This window comes from Argentina silus (assembly GCF_951799395.1).
Source record: "Argentina silus genome assembly, chromosome: 7".
Classification (NCBI taxonomy): Eukaryota; Metazoa; Chordata; class Actinopteri; order Argentiniformes; family Argentinidae; genus Argentina; species Argentina silus.
Window position 1 is genome coordinate 18943447 of NC_139661.1, and position 21584 is coordinate 18965030.

General features: G+C 43.5%; 3 protein-coding genes across 3 annotated transcripts in view; 2 read left to right on the top strand and 1 right to left on the bottom strand.

Annotated features, from left to right (window-relative positions):
* susd2 (sushi domain containing 2) overlaps nt 1-5338 on the bottom strand; it is a 15232-nt gene extending 9894 nt beyond the window's left edge. Inside the window, exons 1-10 of the mRNA XM_083673387.1 lie at nt 5206-5338; nt 4329-4527; nt 3865-4010; nt 3178-3535; nt 2728-2929; nt 2370-2455; nt 1847-2115; nt 1478-1621; nt 626-784; nt 79-327 (exon numbers count right to left, since the gene is read on the bottom strand). Coding sequence (XP_083529513.1) covers nt 79-327; nt 626-784; nt 1478-1621; nt 1847-2115; nt 2370-2455; nt 2728-2929; nt 3178-3535; nt 3865-4010; nt 4329-4527; nt 5206-5275 — 1882 coding nt within the window. The 5' untranslated portion in view covers nt 5276-5338. The remainder of the gene's footprint in view (nt 1-78; nt 328-625; nt 785-1477; nt 1622-1846; nt 2116-2369; nt 2456-2727; nt 2930-3177; nt 3536-3864; nt 4011-4328; nt 4528-5205) is intronic.
* Nucleotides 5339-5670: 332 nt separating this feature from the next.
* On the top strand, nt 5671-8590 carry LOC310806727 (retinol dehydrogenase 14). The gene is made up of 4 exons (XM_083672929.1): nt 5671-6088; nt 6452-6694; nt 7389-7691; nt 7882-8590. The coding sequence occupies exons 1-4, from the start codon at nt 5968-5970 to the stop codon at nt 8139-8141; spliced, it is 927 nt and encodes a 308-aa protein (XP_083529055.1). The 5' UTR covers nt 5671-5967; the 3' UTR covers nt 8142-8590.
* Nucleotides 8591-9076: 486 nt separating this feature from the next.
* LOC310807551 (zinc-binding protein A33-like) lies at nt 9077-10753 on the top strand (the record flags this gene model as incomplete). Its single annotated transcript, XM_083674050.1, has 1 exon — nt 9077-10753. One exon carries the CDS (start codon nt 9077-9079, stop codon nt 10451-10453), a length of 1377 nt encoding a protein of 458 aa, XP_083530176.1. The 3' UTR covers nt 10454-10753.
* Nucleotides 10754-21584: the final 10831 nt, after the last annotated feature.

Genomic DNA, 21584 nt, shown 5'->3' on the forward strand with positions numbered 1-21584 from the left:
TAGAATTTAGTTCATTTGCCAGTGCTGTCATGGTATGTGCAAACAGCACAGGTTCAATACCCTGTCTTTTACACTCACAGCCAGCTCCGAAGGTGAAGAGGACCTCTGGGCTGCTGTTGGAGGGTATGACCTCTCCGTGGCTGGTTAGAAGGTCATCTGAGGGATCGTCATTCATCTGGCCCAGCAGACCCTGAGTGTAGTTGGTGAACTCTTGGGGGAGCAGCACAGTGACGGCTATGGTCCCCTCTTTCCCTCTCACCTCCACCCCCACGCCCGAGGAAAACATGACTGTCACATTCTGGGGTGTGGGGGAGAACAGGAACACACCTGGAACAGCAGAGGAACAGAGGCTTGGCTTCAGAGAGGGGCTGTGTTTGTGTTATTATGTTGTCATCCTTTAACTAGCCTGAGACATAATGTCTCGTACTTTTCCCTGAAAAGGTGAACTGCAGGCCAACTCATGAAACTTATTAAACAAACGCTTACTTAAGAATTTTTAGCATGTACTTTCACATAGATAGTGGAGACATTTTGCGCAACAGTTTTATAAAATACCTCATGTTAGGATTTATCCCCAAACTAATAAATTATATATTTTTGACATTACTGAGGTGCAGCATCTTACCGTGGAGATCCATCCATCTTTGCTCGGTGAAAGGGACGACTTGCTGGTTCCTAAGGACCTCCAGCTGGTCCTGCTGCTCTGCCATGCGCACCTCTATGACATCAGAGGCCCTCTCTCTCATAGCCACAGCTGATAGCCTTGTGGCCTTGGCTAGGGTACCTATAGGATTCATACATGAATATAGTCTTGGATAAACAAAAGGTTCACATAAATAGCACACTGTATGCATAATATATATTAAGATTGGCTGGATGAGCTCTAGGGACAATCCACCCTAATCCAGATGTTTCACCGATCTGTCAAAAAAGTAATAAACTGAAAACCACTTTGACATCTGGTCATCTTCACTCGCTTGGCCCATTGCTTTGTGTAGTATGGGTTTGGAGGACATCCTAACCATTGAACCCAACAGCTGTATTTGACTAGAGATGATCCCCTGAGAGCTCGGGTGAGAACAAGAGAAAACCTTAGGAAATAGGCCGTCATTTTATAGTGCCAAAATGCTTCACTCCCACAAGTATCTCAGCCCAGACCACTCAGTGTTGTGTAAAAGAGAGAACACATGTGTGAAACTTTGATGCCTCACAGGGAAGAAGAGCACTCTCAAAAGAAGAGAAATAAAACTTGTTAAGAAGTTAAGAGGTCTAATTACTCTAATCCAAATGGAGAACCAGGCATTCATTCTCTTTTTTTTTTTTTCTAATTCAAACCCTTACCTATTACAGAATGGGTCTCTTGAAGAAAACCCTGAACACCCAAACAAAGGTTTGGGCTGAGACTGAGAGGTAGTGTAGGCCCCAAGGGATGAGAGAGGGGCACAGACAGGTCTTTCACATGGGGAAACAAACTCACCGTTCTTGAGTTTCACCTGCTCTGTCCTGCCTTGAACACTCAACCCTTTGTCTGGGGAGTGCACTAGGAAGTACTCTCCTTTCCCATTGAAGGTGTAGCTCAGGCCGTCGAACGTTAAGAAATGAGGGTCCCCCAGGACGGCACCTGACAGGGACGGACGGGGGAGAAAGGAAAATAGGTTTTGGCCTATAGAAAAATAAAGAGTTTGGCAGAATCACTTCTACTTATTAGTGTAGATGGATGAATGGTGAATGGTGAATGATCTAACAACGAGACACATGTGCATTGCCTATGAAGATGAGAAGAAGGCCCTACAAACGTAACAGTTGGGGAAGCAGGCCAGACCAGACGGAATGTGAACATTCTTACCAGCTCTAGGGGGTTGGTAGGCCCTGCAGCCACTGGAGGGTCGATGGGTGAAGTAGACATGGCAGTGGTCAGACCACAGGCAGCAGTAGTAGAAGCTGAGGACGTCATAGAGCCAGTGGGAAACCCCCGGGACTCGTGGGGGGTCTCTGTAAGGAGGAGAGCCCCAGTCGTGGGCCCGATCTGGGGTGCTTCCTCCAGTCGAGTCCCCTGTCAGGACCTGGACCCCCGTGCTATCATAGCAACACTGCTGCCCTGCTCCGTAGATGGGGCTGGCAATATGAGAATTAACTATCACTGATAAAATACTGTACATAAGTTGTAAATGTGTTTTAATTGTTTGCTTGCTATATCTGGTGTTGTCTTGAGATTCCCGAAGGAAACCTATCAAATAACAATGAAACTTGTGATCAATCAATTATATACAGGGCACCTCTATACTGCTCACTCTGTGATTGTCATTGTCCTCTGAATACAAAAAGAATGAAATCTGTTTTCAGATCTAGGGTGACACTCTCAGCCTTACCTGGCCTGTATGGCTCTGACACAGTGGACACTGCCAGGATGATAGGTACAAACACTTCCCTTCTCTATGTCACAGCCATAGTCGGTCTGAAAAAAACAGAGAAATTAAATAAATGTCAATCAATATGAAGACTGACATGACATGTTTCCAAAAAAAGCCACAAAGGACTGCGTAGTTGAGAGGAGGAGATTATTTGAGCAAATGTGACACATTTATAAGTCATAAACCATAACGTTATATTGGTTGTAAGCATTATATATAGTATAATGCATGTATAGTATAATTGATTAGAGTAGTTTAGATTAGTAACAGTCACTATATCACAAGTACGAAGTCAACCAATAGGCCTAGTCCTTACATGAAACCTGCCAGTGTCTGCGCGGGCCTGGGCCAGGGTACAGGGGCAGTCTATGACCTCATCCAGGAAGTTGGGCAGACTGTTCTCCAGTGTGTCCCACTTCAGACACTTGTTCCTGGCCCAGACTGCAGAGTCCTGTCTGAAGGCCTGCTCCAGGTGCCAGGCAAGGGCATGGGCGCCACTCCACAGAGCCGTGACATCCCTGTATAGGTGCAGAAAACACTGTTAGACCATCTTAAAGGGATGTTTCAGCCAAATTACAAAATGTACTCATCCTATGGATAACTGAAAAGAAGTCTTTAGAAGCAGAGAGTCATTGGCCAAAAATGTGTGTTTTATTACAATGCTTAGAATTAGCCAAGCTTAACCATTGGCATCATACAGCTACAATTACATGTGTATTACACAAGTATCTTGTTCTTTTAGAGCAAAAACACTTATATTCAATACCTGGCTCCATTTGACTTCAAACTTGAGCTCACTCGTATACTCCCTAACTCCCAGTCAGAGTAGGGCTTCTCTGAAGGCATGGGGATGAAGCTGAAACTACCACTGTTGGGTACGTTACTGCCCAGAGAGTACAGGTACATCCACTCTGCCCTCAGGGGGGACGATGTGTTCCCCCCTTCAGTAGTGGTATTGACCTCTCTGTACCCCCACAGTTCCACATTGACCCCGTCTGCACCAATCAGGGAGGAGTTCCATGTCATCTTCAGTGTCCCCGTGGTGCTAGGGGTTCCATAGTACTGCCATTGCATTGGGTTCACCAGTGTTACTTTTAATGTAGAGTCCAGTTTACTGGGATGGACTTATAGATAGAGCAAAATAAGGAATTAGTTAAGAAATCAGCAAAGAAAACAGTATGTTGCAACTCTACTACAACTACTGTGACAAAAAAATGCCTTGAAAACGTTAACTGTATGTTTGAAGGGTTACATGTAAGACTGAACAAAACATGTAGAATTACACAGGTGAACAGCAAATAATGGGAAATCTCAAGAGAGTTTTGAAATGATGCAACTGTTTTTATAACAGCATTATGTAACAGCTCTTCGGGGGTCAATGGATTTCAAATAGTCTCATTTAAAAAAAAACTTAATTTAAAAAGAGGTCGGTCATGTTCTCACTCAAGCTTACCTGACAAATATTCTCCAGCTCTGTTAAAAGTCAGTCCATCTGTGGAGACATCAAACGACACCCACCCAGTCTCATACAGTAAGGGAGAGATACAGTGACCTCTGCCCTCCCCAATGTACCCCTCTGTTACAATCTCACCCTTGAACCTGCAACACAAAGAGGCAGGAATACAGTATAGTCGGATGAGGTCTGCACCCCGCCACGTATCTATTGTCAGTTGGCCCCCAAATAGTTCAGGTGTCTATTTTGGGAAACCAGTAAATTAATCATGCGTCAATCATTAATCACACATTAGTGGCATTCAAAATGCTGCTTCCAACAAGTAAGTTTTAGGTTTAGTGTCCATGTCAATGGTGAACTCAGTAGCCTATATCCTCAAAACAACATGTCAGTGTGTGAGTTGCAAAGGTCATTGAGATAGATCTTGAAAACATGTCTGCACACAGTATGTGACTCACTCTTACCTGCAGGTCAACTGCTGACTAGCATTGAAGGCAACATTGAGGAGAGTGAAAGCACTTCCTCCCAGCATTGACCCAGAGTAGGGAGAAACCTGGAGGCAGTACTGCCTGTAGTCTCCACAGCAATTCAGCAGGGAACCACATGTAGAATGGCAAGAGCATGCCTCCCACGTTTCACCACACTTTCCCTCACATGATTGACCTGACAAAAGAACAAATATTACTAGAAAACATCCCAGTTATCAAGACATAACATTAAAACGTGGTAGCACTTCATTTGGGTCTGCTTATACAGCAACGCATTGTCAAATGACTGTTGATGCTTTTAGAGCAGGCCTTAAGACGCATCTTCATCGGCTGGCCTCCACTTCCTCATAGACTTTCATTGCTGCTTTTATAATTTTATCTTCTCCCAGACTTATACATATATATATATTTGTTTTGCTATTTTATATGCATTTTATGCACTTTGAAATTATTCTTGAATTATGAAAAGCGCTTTATAAATGTAATACATTGTTGTTGTTATTGTTATTATTGTTATAGGCCTATCGTCTGTTCACGTTTATAAATCCACACTAGTAAACATATAGGCTTTAGTTTACTATAACCCATTTATTACAAGGACTTAGTAATTATACAAATAATGGGCTTATACTGTACACATCTACTAAATGTAATGGTTATCCTAAGCAGACATGTGCGACTGAACTTCTTGATTTCTCGCGGGAAATTAAATAAATGCCAATTTACATTATGAATACACACCGTTATTGGATCAAGTATAGTCTATTCTCTGGCCAAATAGCCAGTACCAGCACTTCAGACTGAACAGTTCTATTTCTAGGCATAGCTATGCAACTTTTGAAGCATGACTTACCAGTTATTTCGGAAACGCAGACAATTATCACTCCTAAGAGAAAAATGTTCTTTCTCCACTTGAACAACATGGCAGGCTATACGTCTACAGAAAGTCTACAGAAAGTCTCCTTGTCTGTTGAGTTGTGCAATTGTAACAAAGGTCTTTCCGATAACAAATGTATTTCGCTCGAGGCAAGCTGTTATTATTTAACAGAAGTTGCGGCCACATTTCACTCCTTGTTAAGAATTGTACTTTTGGAAATTTATGGTAATTTTCGGGCGAAATGACCACAAATAACTTCAAATTCGTATTTCAGTCATAGACTTATTATTTCAGCGGATGCATGTGTCAGTCTTACGCAAGATCGTGAAAGCTGTCAAAACAGTAAGACTTGGTATGGAAGCACCGCGTGACGAGGCTGGAGAGGAGCACTGGTCCACGCGTGCGCACTTAGACGTAGTTTGACAGCCCTTTCCCATGTACTGTACTGTGGAGGCTAAACGGCTACCAAGGAATAACCATTATTTTGAGCTTTCTTATTTGAAACAAAAATGCTTTTCATCAACAGTCTCTGAAATAGAAATGTGTGTAGTTGTACGTTATCTTATGGAAGTCTCAAGTTTAATGTCAGATACGAGCTGAATGGAATATTGTAACTAAGCAAGCTAGCTAGCTGTAGCATCTTTGAAACACTGACAGGACTCAGGAGTCAGGAGGGGGTGGGGATGGACAGATAGCTAGTTTACAGGCTAACCTTAGTTCAGAGGATCCTAATCTAAAATGTATCTTTTGTACACGATAATCGCTTCATTGGTTTGCTTTTTAGTTTTGAAATGGATGAAAAAAAGGAGGTATTGCACGGACTTGAAAAGACTGGATGGTAAAACAGTCCTCATTACAGGTAAGGACTGCTTGGTAGCTAGCTAGCCCTTGTCTTATCTAGGCTCTAGCGACCATTTATATGGCTTTAAGACAGCCAATGCCAACTTGATCTCGTTGTAAGTGGTTCATGAATTGCTTTATTCCTGAATCTAAGATGTTAGATAAAGGATGAGTCAGTAATTGTAAACATGCTCTGTTTTAGTACTGAATGGTGGTGGGAACCAATCCCACTTATGTGAGTGTTCATTTGACATCCAGCAGGGATGTCAGTTACTTTTCCTCCTTGTGCTTAATGAACTGTACCTTAAATGACTCTATATAAGTCACATGTTAATAATCATCCATATATCTCTCTCTGTCTCCCCCTCTCTCCTTCCATCAGGAGGGAATGCTGGCATTGGAAAAGAGACTGCCGTTGCCCTGGCGATGCGAGGTGCTCGTGTCATCATTGCATCCCGGGATTTGGACAAGTCTGAGAAGGCAGTGAGGGAGATAAAGGTCAAGGGTCACAGTGTCAACGTCCTGCACATGGAGTTGGATCTGGCCAACCTCCGCTCCATACGAGAATTCTGTAAGACCTTCCTGCAGAGAGAGAAAAGGCTGGACATCCTGATCAACAATGCAGGTGAGAGACTCTCAAAAGAAATGCCACGCACTCCTTTCAAAGGTATCAACATGCTTGATAAAGTGGCCTCATACATAAACCCTGGGCAGATGGTGTGTATGTACTTATATATATACATTCACGAAACACTTTATTAGGAACACCTGTACACCTTCTCATGGTGGAGGTGGTGTAATGGTGTGGGGAATGTTTTCCTGGCACACTTCGGGCCTGTTAATACCAATCAATCATCGCTTGAATGCCACAGCCTATTTGAGGATTGTTGCTGATCATGTACATCCCTTTATAGCCACAATTTACCCATCTTCTAATGGCTACTTCCACCATGATAATGTACCTCGTCTCAAACTGGTTTCATGAACATGACAATGAGTTCAATGTTCTTCAGTGGCCTTCCCAATCACCGGATCTGAATCCAATAGAACACCTTTGGGATGTGGTAGACCGGGAGATTCACAGCTTGAAAGTGAACCTGAAAAATCTGCAGGAATAGTGTGATGCAATCATGTCATAATGGACCAGAATCTCAAAGGAATGTTTCCAACATCTTGTGGAATCAATGCCACGAGGAATTGAGGCTGTTTTGAGAGCGAAGGGAGGCCCTATCCAGTATTAGTATAGTGTTCCTAATAAAGTGTATGGTGAGTGTATATTTTGTATATATAAATGTTTTCCTCTCCCTCTTACCTCCCAGGCATGCCCAGTGTGCTGGAATGGACGGACGACAATTTCAGCATGTGTTTCGGGGTCAACCACCTGGGTCACTTCCTGTTGACCAACCTGCTCCTGAACCGTCTGAAGGAGAGCGCCCCGAGCCGGGTTGTCACCCTCACATGCTCCAACTACAAATACCAGAAGCTGGACTTCCAGGACCTGAACTACAACCTGCTCCCCTTCTTCACCTACTGCCGCAGCAAGCTGGCCAACATCTACTTCAGCCATGAGCTGGGGAGGATGATGGAGGGCAAAGGGGTGACGACCTATGCTGTGCACCCTGGTGAGAGATCTGATACACTCAAAAAAGGCATTCGTCTACATGCTCATCTAGAATTATGTTCTAGTTCTGGGGAAATGACTCGTCATCTATTACAGCGGATTAATTATCCTCACATCTCTGCTTCACTCTCTCTCTCTGTCTCTCGGTCTCTCGGTCTCTCCCTCCCTCCCTCCCTCCCTCCCTCTCCCAGGTTACGTGCAGAGTAACTGGACGTGCCACTACTCCATCCTGTTCCGTATGCTGATGCAGGTGATCATGTGGATGTTCTTTGTGCCGTCCGAGATTGGGGCTCAGACGGTGGTCTACTGCGCCGTGTCTGACGAGGCCGCCAAGCACAGCGGAGGCTACTTCACCGACTGCCGTCCCGCCACTCTGCGCCCATTTGCCAGGGATGAGGGCGTGGCCAAGAAACTGTGGGAGGCCAGCGAGCGGCTGGTCAACCTGGCCTGATGAAAGGATGTCCTCGGCAGCATAGGAATTTACAGTAGAAGAAGAAAAATAATTTGGTTGCAGTTTTATTTGATGACTAACGTTTAATTCAAAGCATGAGGAGGGTCAGTAGACTGTATTGCGACAAGCTTTGATATACTGTAACATCATAAAGTAGTCATACTTTTCAAGCATCCAGTGTGTGGGCATCTCTGTATGGTAATGGGATCACTTTTGTTTTGTTGTTTATGAGATGTGTTTTTTTTTTTTTTATGATGATGGGAGTTTTATGTTACTATTTATTTGTCTTCAGAGAAATGTTATAATATGCTATTTTACATTTGTATGGATGCATTCAAACATTTTTTACAGTTTCCCCTTTATTGCTTTCCTAAAACCCTTGATGAAACACGGCTGCTTTTTCTTCTTCAAAACCTTGAACAAAATACAGAAATAAAGTCCTTAATTTCTTTGGTGAGATGGCTTACAATACATGATCATAAAAGAGAGCAGTAATGTCCTGGCTGACATTATGACCTGTCTTCTTACTCATAGGGTATTGGTAGAGTTTTTCTCTTATGAATATCAACAGAATGGGGATTGTCATGTAGCAGAGCTCACACCAGAATTTCAGATAGAAATTGTGTTCTCTATTGTTTATCCAACTGGGAAATAAATCACTCTTAAACACACCCTCAACAGTCCCATAATCTTATCGTGACTGTTGATAACAGTAGGTGTGGTTGAGCCTACAGTAAGACTTCCTTGGAAGAGAGTGAAGTCGCTGTGATAGGGTGTTAGACATAACCAAGGGATCTCTCCTGATCGACTCATTGAATAGACTCACCTTTGGTAAAACAGTTAAAAGAGAGGTAAAGGAATTGGTCTAATGAGACTTGCAACAGAAGAATACTGTACAGGGACATGTGGATGAAAGGACTAACAATTTAGAGAAAATGGCAGAGAGACTCCTGAATACTTTCCTCCGCTGCCATGTCTGCTCAGAGACGTTCAGAGATCCTGTATCTCTGAGCTGCCACCACAGCTTCTGTTCCAGCTGTCTGCACAAGTTCTGGGGTCAGGCCAACAAGAAGAACTGTCCGGTTTGTAGAAGAAAGTCTTCTAAGAATGAACCAGGAGTTAACTTCTCATTGAAGGAGTTAGCTGACTCATACACAGGTACAGATGAAGCAGGGTCGTCTGAAGATGGGAGAGAAACGTATGTCCCAGAGGAGGGTGGAGAGGTGGTGTGTAGTAAACACACAGAGGAGCCTAAATGGTTCTGTGAGGTGGAGCAGAGAGCTGTGTGTCACGTCTGCGAGGACCCTGCTCACCACCGCCACACCGTGGTTCCCTTAGAGCAAGCAGTGAAGGACCTGAAGGAACAACTGAAATCTGATTTAGAGACACTGCAGGACAAGCGGTACAAATGCAATGACATTGAGGAGGCATACAACGAAGTGGTGCAGTACTCTGAGGGTCAGCTAGAGGCCACAGAGAGACAGATCAGGGCAGAGTTTGAGACGCTCCACCAGTTCCTGAAAGAGGAAGAAAAGGCCAGACTGGCTGCACTGAGGGAGGAAAAGGAGGAGAAGGGGAAGATTATCGCCAGAGAGAAGAAGAGCATCCAGGACCAGATCTCTTCTCTAACAGAGAGCATCTCTGCTGTGGAACAGGACCTGAAGAAACAGGAACTGTCATTTCTCAACAGCTATAAACACACTCAGATGAGCATCAGAGACCAGAGCTCACTGCCTAATCCTCAGGTGGTCTCAGGAGCGCTGATAGATGTGGCCAAACACCTGGGCAACCTGACATTCAGAGTCTGGGAGAAGATGAAGGAGATTGTCAAGTATAGTCCTGTGGTTTTAGACCCCAACACTGTATCCTGCTGGCTCTCTCTGTCTGATGACCTGACCAGTGTAAGTTACTCAAGCCAAAGGCAGCAGCTGCCTGACAACCCAGAGCGCACACAGTATGCTACTGTATTTGGCTCTGAGGGGTTCAGCTCAGGAAAGCACAGCTGGGATGTTAATGTGGGGAACCATCCTCACTGGGATGTAGGCGTGGCCAAAGAGTCAGTCGATAGGAAGGGGATGATACATGCATCACCAAATTATGGAATCTGGGCTATCATGCTCAGGAGTGGTGAGTATACCGATGGAAAGGGTAATACTCTCACTCTGAAAGGGAGACCCCAGAAGATCAGAGTACAGCTGGACTACAACAGGGGAGAGGTGTCCTTCTACGGAGCTGAAGACATGACACACATCTACACTCATAAAGACACCTTCACTGAGACACTTTACCCATACTTCTCTATTGTAGGCTGATGGTGTTGAACACCGTGATATTAGGATCTGCCAATCAGGTGTCTCTGAGAGTGCTCTCATCTCAATGTTTGTGTATACGGGTGCATACGCGCATGTGTGTGCGTCTGCATGCTTGTGTGTGTGCTTGAGTGTGGAGTTTTAGACTCACTCTACATATGGAGGATCAATACATCACTTTTGTAATTAAGCTGATTTTTTCACTAACTGTGATTATACAATATAAGCTGTTAAATCATACTGTACATTTGCGACAACTTGGTAAAATGTTAAATACTGTACATACTGCTACGTATCATCACTATGTTTTGTTAATTAATCTGTATGTGTATGATATGCAGTACAAACTGTTCTGATTGAATAAGACTGATTTATCGTCCTGTCAGTAAAAAGTTTGAAGAACCCCAGGACGCAGCCTTTTATTGCCAAAATGGGAGGATAAAAGAGAAGGAGAATACTTGATTTATTTCAATTCTCATTTTATTGGCAACACCTTATTAAGGGTAATCATAATCATCATCATCATCATCATCATCATCTTTATTTGATGGTACTTGTATGTGTTATCCATATGTATGAGGGCTAATTTAATAAAGCAAATATCGGAATGTTCAGATGATCATGTTCAACTGGGATATTGGTCCTAACTGATCAAGCCCCAGGACGTCTACACTCCTGCCACATTTATTGTGGTGCTGCCCTTTTGCGGCTCGTTTCTGGTTACAAGTTCAGCAACAGTTTTGTAGATCAATTTGACAAACCACTGTAACTGTAAAGCTCAAGCTGGACGATTTACAGTAAGAGGTCAACTAGTGGACTGAAAACCTGATCATTCTGATGGATGAGAACAGAACACTTGTTGAGACTGATTTGGTTACCTCATTTTGTCAGGCACCAATGCACTGCGAGGCAAATTTTCAGTCGACCGTCAACAGTACCTCAGTATAACAGCACCATCTACAGGTTAGAAATTCAGGTTCTGACGTTTACATGAGTGTCAACATGTGACCAGAGTAAGTGAAATTGAAAGTAGATTTTGACTTTGTTGAAGAGCGCAAAGACGCCATTACAGGATGTGAAACATTTACCGGAAAACATCTCCTGGTCAATTTAGAAAAATTGACTTTTGGAAAAACAAATAAATAGATTAGCCCTGTGAGACTTAGCCCTGTGAGACGACCACAGGGATTATTGGATACCAGCTGCACCATTACAGAGAAAATGGCAGAGAAATCTCTCCTGGATAGTTATCTGTGCTGCCATGTGTGTTCAGAGACGTTAAGAGATCCTGTATCTCTGGACTGCCACCACAGCTTCTGTTCCAGCTGCCTGCACAAGTTCTGGGATCAGACCAACAACAAGAACTGTCCGGTTTGTAGGAGAAAATCTTCTAAGGATATTATATTTGACTTTTCATTAAAGGAACTTGCTGACTCACATGCAGGCATAGAGAAAGCAGGGCCATCTGAAATAGAAAGCTGTGTTGTTACTGAAGAGGGCAGAGAGGTGGTGTGTAGTAAACACACAGAGGAGCCTAAATGGTTCTGTGAGGTGGAGCAGAGAGCTGTGTGTCACGTCTGCGAGGACCCTGCTCACCACGGCCACACAGTGGTTCCCTTAGAGCAAGCAGTGAAGGACCTGAAGGAACAACTGAAATCTGAAATTTAGAGACACTGCAGGACAAGCGGTACACATGCAATGACATTGAGGAGAGGCATACAACGAAGTGGAGAAATACTCACAGAACCAGCTAGTAGCCACAGGGAGACAGATCAGGGCGGAGTTTGAGAAGCTGCACACGTTTCTGAGAGGAAGAGGAGGCCTGACTGGCTGCACTGAGGAAAGAAAATTATCTACAGCTCCTCGACATAGACGAGTTTTCATCTAGTCGTAACACCTACTAATAATAGTGAAATAAATAAATGAATGAAAAGAGAAAAACTGTGTGTGAGAGACCTGAGGGTGTGTAGGGTTTCTCAGTTGTTGTTACATTTCTATCCTCGTGTTCGGCTTTTGTATTTTTCATATATTATTACATATTATTATTACATTTTATATTATTACATATTATTTTCACCATATTTTTTCCCGTGTGTATCCGTTTGTATTTTCACTGTTAAGATGGAATAAAGGAACTGTTGATCACTGCATTAGTTCTGTTAAAAGCGTGCATTTGCTGTATTTTGCATGTCATAAATGGACAGCTTTGGTACTGCTGTAAACTAATCTACCTTGCTCCCCAAAATGTGCACTCATTCACTCCACTTATGGATTTCAAATGAATGGACTGGTGTAAGAAATATGATGTAAAATGCAAGTAGTCCATGTTTCAATTTCACATAATATGTTGAGGTCTAAAATACATATTCCTTATTATTCTATAAGAAGAATCACGCTGCGTTGTGTTCTGGAGACCTGCTGTGCAATTGATTAAATTGGGGCCGTAGTGTGAAGATATAGCTCCACCAGCTGGTAAAATGAGGTAAGTGCAGTTGAATGCTCAAGAAGGCCAAAAACGTTTAAACTGTGTTTCTCTTTCCTCAGTTCACGAGTGGGTTCTATAAAACATTCTCACTGACTCTTTATATGCACTAATGTCGTAGAACAACTGGGCAGATGGATGTATAGGCCTTTACACTGACTTTCACATTGACTATTTAGATCAGTAATGGTGCGTGGAATTGTACTTGTTGAGTGGTTAGAACTTGGATGTTTAGATGTTTGTCTTAAATCTAAAAGGACATGGGCCTATTATTTTAGGGACCGTACATCCTGCAGCATGGGGACATACATACAATTAAGACTATGCCTGCATTGTGACGTATTCTGTAACCGTTTTTGTTTTAATGATTGTGACATAATTGAATCCTACAATATGTAAGGTACTGCTTAGATTACATTTTTACCAGTTGTCACTTTGGCCTTCATTGATTTAAGAGACGTCGTGAGCAGTGCGCCAGCCCAACTGAAGTTAGACGCTGACACGAACTGTATCTGGTAAGAACCTTGACGGTTGGGTCTCCAACTCCTGTGCGCATTTGCTCCAGCCTTTGCGCCAACATCTGATTTAAGTATGCTAATCGTGATTTACACTGAAGACGACTGTGTTCGCTACAGGGGTGTGAGGGAATGAGATAGCAATTATTCGTGAACACCCGCAGAAAAATGTCCCCGCTAGTCGTCGCTGTCAATACCATAGTGGGTAGTAGAGGGCTGCATTGGGATTGGGTCCCGCCGGGTCCCGCAGGACCCAACGCAAATCTCGCGGGAGCGGGCGGTTTGAACTTTGCTGCGGGCGGGAACGGGCGGCTAAAAAAAACACTGCGGGATCGGGATGTAGTCTAGGCTAGCTAACACTATAGCCTAGCTTCGGAAGCTCTGGAAGTGCTGCTCACATTTCACGTAGGGCTTTGACGAAATAGAAGCGCTTTCCCTAACCGCGTCAAAATACATGCAGGCCAGGGAAACGAAACAAACAACCCCATGAATCTCTTTATTAATAGCCTATAAAATTACGTGTTTTCTCCTGCGGGACAGGAGAAGACACAAAATCAATGCATCTCTATTATTGTGCGGGCAGAAATTCTCTGAGTTTTGCGGACACGGGCGGGAGTGGACATACACACTGCGGGAGCGGGCGGGAGTGGACATACACACTGCGGGAGCGGGCGGGAGTGGACATACACACTGCGGGAGCGGGCGGGAGTGTAACACGCACCCTGCGGTCGCGGGCGGTAATGGTCAGGGATGAAGAAAACAGTCCCGCGCAGGGCTCTAGTGGGTAGGCATATACGTGAGACTTATTTTGCTATAGGTATGACAGGCGTCATTCACTGTATAGGCTATTTAACAGTCAAAATAAGAAGCATTGGCAGTGACGTTTTGGCTCTGTATTGTGTTATTATTAACAAAACACATGTTGATATTAATAATCTGACTCCATTGCACTTAATTTAACACCATGCGCAATGAATTTTTGAGTTTGGTTAGAGACTTCATTTACTGTAGGTGCGGTTAACGGATAAGTATGTCAATGTCTCATGTCTTATCTATTTATGATTCATGTTTCAGATTTGGTGCGGATCAAACGATAAAGTATTTTGAATGCACCTGATTTAGGTGCTCATTCTTGACACGCGCGTACTGCCAATGAGTTGTCTTATACTCAGAGTCCTCATCTTTGGATGGGCTAAATTATGTAGCCTATAGCTATTTTGTACAATATCTTTGTACAAAATGTAATTGGCCTCCAAACTATAAATTGCATTAAAACGAATGAAGATCTGCAACTTATCGTCCGTATTCAAGGACGGGATGCTACCTCGTTTGTCTTAATATTTCAGGCATACTGTAGCCTTCAGTAAGTAGGAGTTCTTTGACTTAGTTTGTGACCATTGCGACTAGAGTCCAGCCGCTAGATCATAATAGTTCCGTCCACATAATTCTGTCAAAAGGCTAGCGTGTCATAATTACTCCATATAAAGTCATGATTATGATGTCATAATGAAACACTATTATATAACATAGGTGCAGGAACGAAATTATATATTCTTGGACATGCAGGCCCGAGTACAGGTGAAAGGCTGCATCTAAAGCCAATGTACTGTGTATGTCACCACCTTTGACATATAACTCCTAAGGGGAGAAGAGAAGAGCCATGGACCCGCATTCTGTGAGTACACAAACATTTTACTTCACCTGCTCGATGACACTGGCATAGAGGAATATAGCTGTATGTCAAATTTGACTGTATCCTTAATTTCATTATATTTCTCATTGAAATATGATTGTTTTTTGCCCTTTATTGAAAACACCTAATTCCATTGTTGTTCATCTTACAACATTGGTATACATGCTTTGCTTCTGAAAACTGACCTTATCTCTTGATCATGTTGATAAGGCTTGGGCAGCAGGGTTGTATCAGTATGATGCTGATGGATACTATCATTCGATTCAAAATGACCAATGGGGTAAGAACCACATTAATGCTCAGATTCAGTGCATTCATAGACTGCTCATTAATCAATGTGAGGAATCAAGATTCTGTTCTGACCTTTTTCACAGTGAGGTACGACTGGGACCCCAACAGCCGCTTTACCAACAACTTCCCCAGTCAGAGCAGTCAAGCGGCTGACCAGCAAAGAGGGTTTCAGGGAGAGCAAGCTCCCTCTGATCTTCCCCTCCATACTTCCTCCAATCTCACCCAGCTGAGTACCCAAGGGCAGGGAGCCATTCCACCAGTTAATGAGCCCCTTGCAAAGTAAGTAACAGCAATGATATCTACACACCTGGGTAAACCAGATCCAGTCTTTTTTGGGGGCGTGGTTGAGTGGTTGAATGGAAGATGTAATTGTGGTGAAGTGGAGGGAAATATTGGACACATGTCATGAGTTGCAATGCACTAGGCAGTCTAATTCAGCTCAGTCAGCCCCTGGTTTCAATTAATTGATGTTTTACATTTACCCATTAGGGTCAGAATTCTAAAGAACAATAACAGGTGATGGTGTGTAGTCCCTTTCTCGGTCCCACACCTATCTAATACGACCTGACGTGTTTTCCTCTCCTGTAGCTGTAGAACCCTGGAGGAGCTGATGACACTTTCACAGCAGAGGTCTCAAGAGTGCCTATTGGAATACCTCTCGTGGTATTTTCTGACAGTCCTGTGCATGCAGAAGAGATCAGTAAGTTTGTTTGTGTGTGTGTGTGTATGTATGTATGTATGTATGTATGTCTGTAGAGCTAGATTCTTAAAGAATGAGTTGTGGATAATGGTGGAATAACATAGATAACATGGTGATTGCAGTCATTCATTGCTGCGCCCATACACACATCTGTATGCACACATACACATACACACACACACACACACACACACACACACACACCACTACAGAGGAATCCAAGTCTTAACTTACTCACACACTCATGGGTGCAAGAAGATACTGTAATACATGAATCACCAAATCCACACAAACCATCCATGTATGTTTAGGTGGATTTTCCGATCGTTTGTGACTCTCAGTCTAACCTGGACATTCCAATTGAGGACAGCACCCGACTTGAGCGAAACACTCAGATTGGGGCTGCCGTCCTGCCTGGCCTGGATACTCCAGTTGCTTTGTTCATGGACGATGTTCAGCAGCCAGAACTGGATGTCCCAATTGTGAACGATGTCTGCCCAGGTGTAGACACTTCAATTGTGGGTGAGGTCCGACTTGAACTGGACACACCAGTTGTGGACCACATCGAGCTAGGCCTGGGATCACTGATTGGGGAAGACGTCCGACCTGGAGTGGATGATGTCAGGTCCGAACTGGACCCCCAAATTGATGATGGCATCCCGTCTGATGTGGACGATGTCCTGCCTCAAGTGGAGTCTCTGATTGTGGATGAGATCCAGCCTGGCCTTGGGGTACTGACTTGGGATAATCTCAGACCACAATTGGCTGCTCTGGTTAACACAGATGATCAGCCAGGCCTGAGTGCTCCAATTATGGATGCCGAACTGCCCAGAGGGGACTGTCCAATTGTGGATGACATCCAGCCTGAACTGGATCCTCAGACCATGGACAATGTCCTCCATGTGGATGTCCAACCTGGCCTTGATGCACTAACTTTGGACAATATTCAATCCGAACTGCACCCCTTGCCGATCAACAACATCCTCCAAGACATGGAAGTTCAGACTGCGGACTATGTTTGTCTCGAAATGGACACACCAGTTGTGGACCACACCCAGTCTGGCCAGGATCCACCGATTGTGGAGGCGCTGGTTGCCGCCCACGATGATGTGATGCCCGCAGGAGACTCTTCAACTGTTAACAACATCCAGCCTGCTCCGTTTGTCTGGCCTGGACCGGATAGTCTCATTAACGATGCCTTCTCGGAGTTGTCCATGGTGGTTGAGGCCCCTTGTGTGGCTGGTGCCAGTCTCTCCCAGCCCCAGGCTATCACAGATCCACTGGCGTACAATCAGCGGCTCTCTCGGCCAATAATGAACCCTCTACCTGTGGTTGGCGTGAGACCTCCACCCATGGCCACTGCTTCTGTCAAGGACAGTTTTTGTCCCTCTCAGCCGCACCTCCCAATGGTATGTTAATTTTGATTTTCAAATGTTAATTCACTGTATCGACCTGGGAGTAATCAATTGCATATTGTGATTAATTGGTTATCATTCATATCAGATATGTCCTCCACCACCTCCCAACACCCAGATGGCCCCCCAGGACTTTTACGCCACGAGAAAAGGTGATGTTTGTCTGGGTGTGCTGTGAGATTATGTGATTTAAATTGCTGTGACATATCAATTAATATACCTTTAAACTAGTGAATTCTAGAGTTCCAATGCTAAATCCTGAGTAATAAAGAGAGGGCTTTACAGAGCAGAGAAGCTTAAGATTGATTGTTCTTGTCACAGATGTTCGGAGTAGATATGTGGATTATGTAATGACCACCCAGCAAAATCAGCCAAAAGTCCCCAGCCAACAAATTGTTCAGGCGCCCAGCCAGTCAGTGTCTGAGCCCCCTGCTGCAAAGCAGAAGACCAGTGGAGAGGGCTGGTTCAGCTGGCTGACATGGAGGAGACCAAAAGAGGCCTTCCTCCCTGACAATTCCAATGAACCTGTAAGGAAACAGTGCCTCATATTCTGAGGAACTCTGTTTTACCAGTCTGTCATGTTGAACTGAATGCAACTGTCTTGTAGCATGGGGACCGAATATAACAGAGTGATAACAACTTACAGGGGGTCAGTCACTCCAAACACACTTATTCCATCAACAGTAACAAAGTAATAATGCAATGTCTTGGTTATTATTGAAATATTGAAGAGCATATTACTGAAATGACCAATAACTCACAAACCAATATAGTTTGCTATGCTGTCTCAACAGATGTTTATATTTCTACAGTGAGAGACCATATAGCTGTCATGACTTCTGTCAACTCCTCTTCTCTTCTTCCTCAGATGGTCTTTGATGCGTCTCAGGGGGGGTGGGTGAAGGAGAGAGCAGCTCAGCAGGAGGTACAGTTCTCACTTTCAGCAGCCATTTAAAGGGAAACAAATACAGTCTTATGTGACCAGTGATTTTTCATGCTTTTGGTGTTTTGTTCATACTTTTCCACAGACCAGACCTCCACCACCTCCTCCAAGGTCAACCCTCCCCCCTCCACCACCACCAAAGGGCTCTAATGCCATGAAAAATGGAGTGAACCCATACTCCATGAAAGCAGGTGATTATACCAGTCTAGCCAGCTCATGTGTAGAATATAATCCATATTGTGGATATGCTTTAGGTTTGAGGTGTGTTACTTTCATGCTGTCATTTCTATGTAGTCATCATCTCTCAGCGATAACGTTAACACTTTTCACCCTTGTGTGACAGGTCCCCCTCGGCGAAAATACGTCAACCTGTTGTACCCAGATAGGACCAACAATGGGCCTGTGACATCACAGCCACAGGTGGTAGAGTCTTTGCCATTTAAAATCCTTACTCAATGGTAGAGGTCAGGCATCTAGCATTGCTATTGTAGTAGGTCTCTTTCAAACAATATGTCACAGTCTCAGATACTTTACACTAGTGCAATAGAGGTTATTGGGGAAAAAAAGATCTCCAACACTAATGAGTAATAAGCATGGATGATGGAGAAGGAGTGATAGTAAATATTGATGTTTTTTCTCTCCAGTCTCTGAGGCTTGCGGGACCCAGGATGCCAGGAAGAAACTATGGCCCTGGATTACTACCCTTATAAAAGGTATGATGCTGGATAATACAGACCTGTTACTATAGGTTGTTTTATAAATGCGTCAAATTCTGCTACTCTGCTTTTGTTTCTTTAGCTCAAAATATTGAAATTGAAGGTTTATATTTTTTGACAGCATAGTAATGTCAACGACTCTCTTGCTCCCACAGGCCATTTGTCCCAAGGAAAAGACAGACTGGGATTAAAACCACAGCATATAAAAAAAAATAAAAAAAATAAATTGCAAATGAAAAAAACATGAATTGCAAATGAAATCAAGCTTGTGTCTTATTCCTACAGTATATTATGTCAAGTCAGGCCAACATTGCTACTTGTTGAGGGGCTTTTCAAAATTCAACTGCATGTGTTACTGACTGCAAGTTTGGTACACGACAGTCAACATTGTGCTACACACTTCAAAGTTGACCATAACCTTAAAGTGATCAGATGAGGGCAACAGTTGACTTTTAAGGTTTCAGCAAGGCTACAGCTCTGCACAATACCTCCTTAATGTACATTTAATTATCTTTCATGTTCCATTTAATTGGTAAGACAGGCCATTTGATGCATTTCACTACCTAGCTTCAATCGAAGAATCAAAATCGCCATAGATTGAAGACCCATCTTCATCCCCACTATCCCCTGTGCAAGTTTCTTTCCTGAAAATAAATGTAAAAAAAAATAATCTTTGTTACTTCTAGCATTGTGACTGCCAATAGCCCCTGTCCTACCATAGGTTACTTTTTCTCATGTTGACTGATGGATAGATGATTCACTCAAGTCGCTTTGGATAAAGGCATCTGCTGAATGTCATTGTTATGTCCCCAAGTAAGGTCTAGGATCAAGGGAGTAACAATAAAGTGGACCGGGGGACAATGAAGCGGAGGCAGACGGGAGAATACAGATAAACCAACTAACCCAAATTAAATACTGACATACTGCGAATAAGTCAACAAAACAACAACACGCGTAGTCCTAGCTAGCAACGTAGCCTCCACAAGGCTAGGCTAAGCTAAAAACAAGTAGCCTAGTTGCAACAACTCACCAATAGGGAGAACTTGACGACCTGAATTTATCTACCTGTAGCGAACGCGATAACCCCAGGATTCGCTCCGAAAATAAGACAGGTAAAACAATAAACGAGTACCCGAAGGGAAAATGTATACAGTCTAGCTGGATACCCACCTACCCAACCGAGGGAGCTGTTTTGAGTACTTAATGACGGCTAGGCCACGGACATCCAGACAACAATACTCACCGCGCTAGCTACCGGAGACAAAATCAACACAACACTTACCAAAAAACGGATTCATCCAATAAACTCGTCTACCAACCTCCTTTTTGTCCACAGATCCCGGACGAGCCCCCACTTGTTACGTCCCCAAGCAAGGTCTAGGGGATGAGGGGAGTAATAAAGTGGACCGGGGGACAAAGAAGCGGAGGCATACGGGAGAATACAGATCAACCAATAATTTATAGATCATACAAAATAATAGCAAAGTTCAGAGAACTTGCAAACACAAACTGAAAACTACCTTCTTGAAAAGGGGAGAAAGCGAGGACTGATGTAACAAGACATAGCAGTTATAGCAAAATAAGGTTAACACCGTAATTAAACACACTCTCAAGGAGAGTCAGATTTACCGACACCGGTGCACACTACCACCGTAGTAAAAGAGCGCTATAGCACAACACATAGGTTGCTGAATGGCCCACTGGCACCATCTGTGAGTTCCTCCCAGCCTTTTATAGTCCACCCTTGACGACCAGGAGAGAACAGGTGTGCGCGCCTATGCCATCACCATGGCAATAGGAAGGGAAAGGGCGGTAACCTGGGAAGAGGCACAGGGAACAACAAAAACACACAACACACTACAGCCGTAACAGCCATAAATGTAAAATGTAATGAACTGTGTCGTCATGCTGCGTGATGCTTGTTCTTGAGCTGAGTGTTCATGGCAGTTTATATGGAGCTCTCTTGACGTCCACAGAAAAAGGCCAAGCTCATAAACACAGCAGATGTCAGACTGCACAATAGCAATAATGACTGACTTTACTGTTTGATTTGTAGAAATCATCATCATCCTAAACAGTGATTCTACAGTATGTGTAAACCCTTATATTTGAGACAACTCAACAAATGTGAAACTCAATATGCTTTGTTAATCACTAATGTCTTAAAACTGTCCTGATCTGAATAAAACTGATTTATCTTCCTGTAAAAAAAGAAAGAAAGAAAGTAAAACAATGGTATCTTTCATATTCATTTAGCTGGTCAGTATCTGCCTCAATGCCACATTTGAATGCATCACACAAAGTGTTAATTGTGTTAATTTCAGGAACAATCATGCAAGCAACAAAAGTAACAAAACATGAGACAGTTGATCTTGGAAA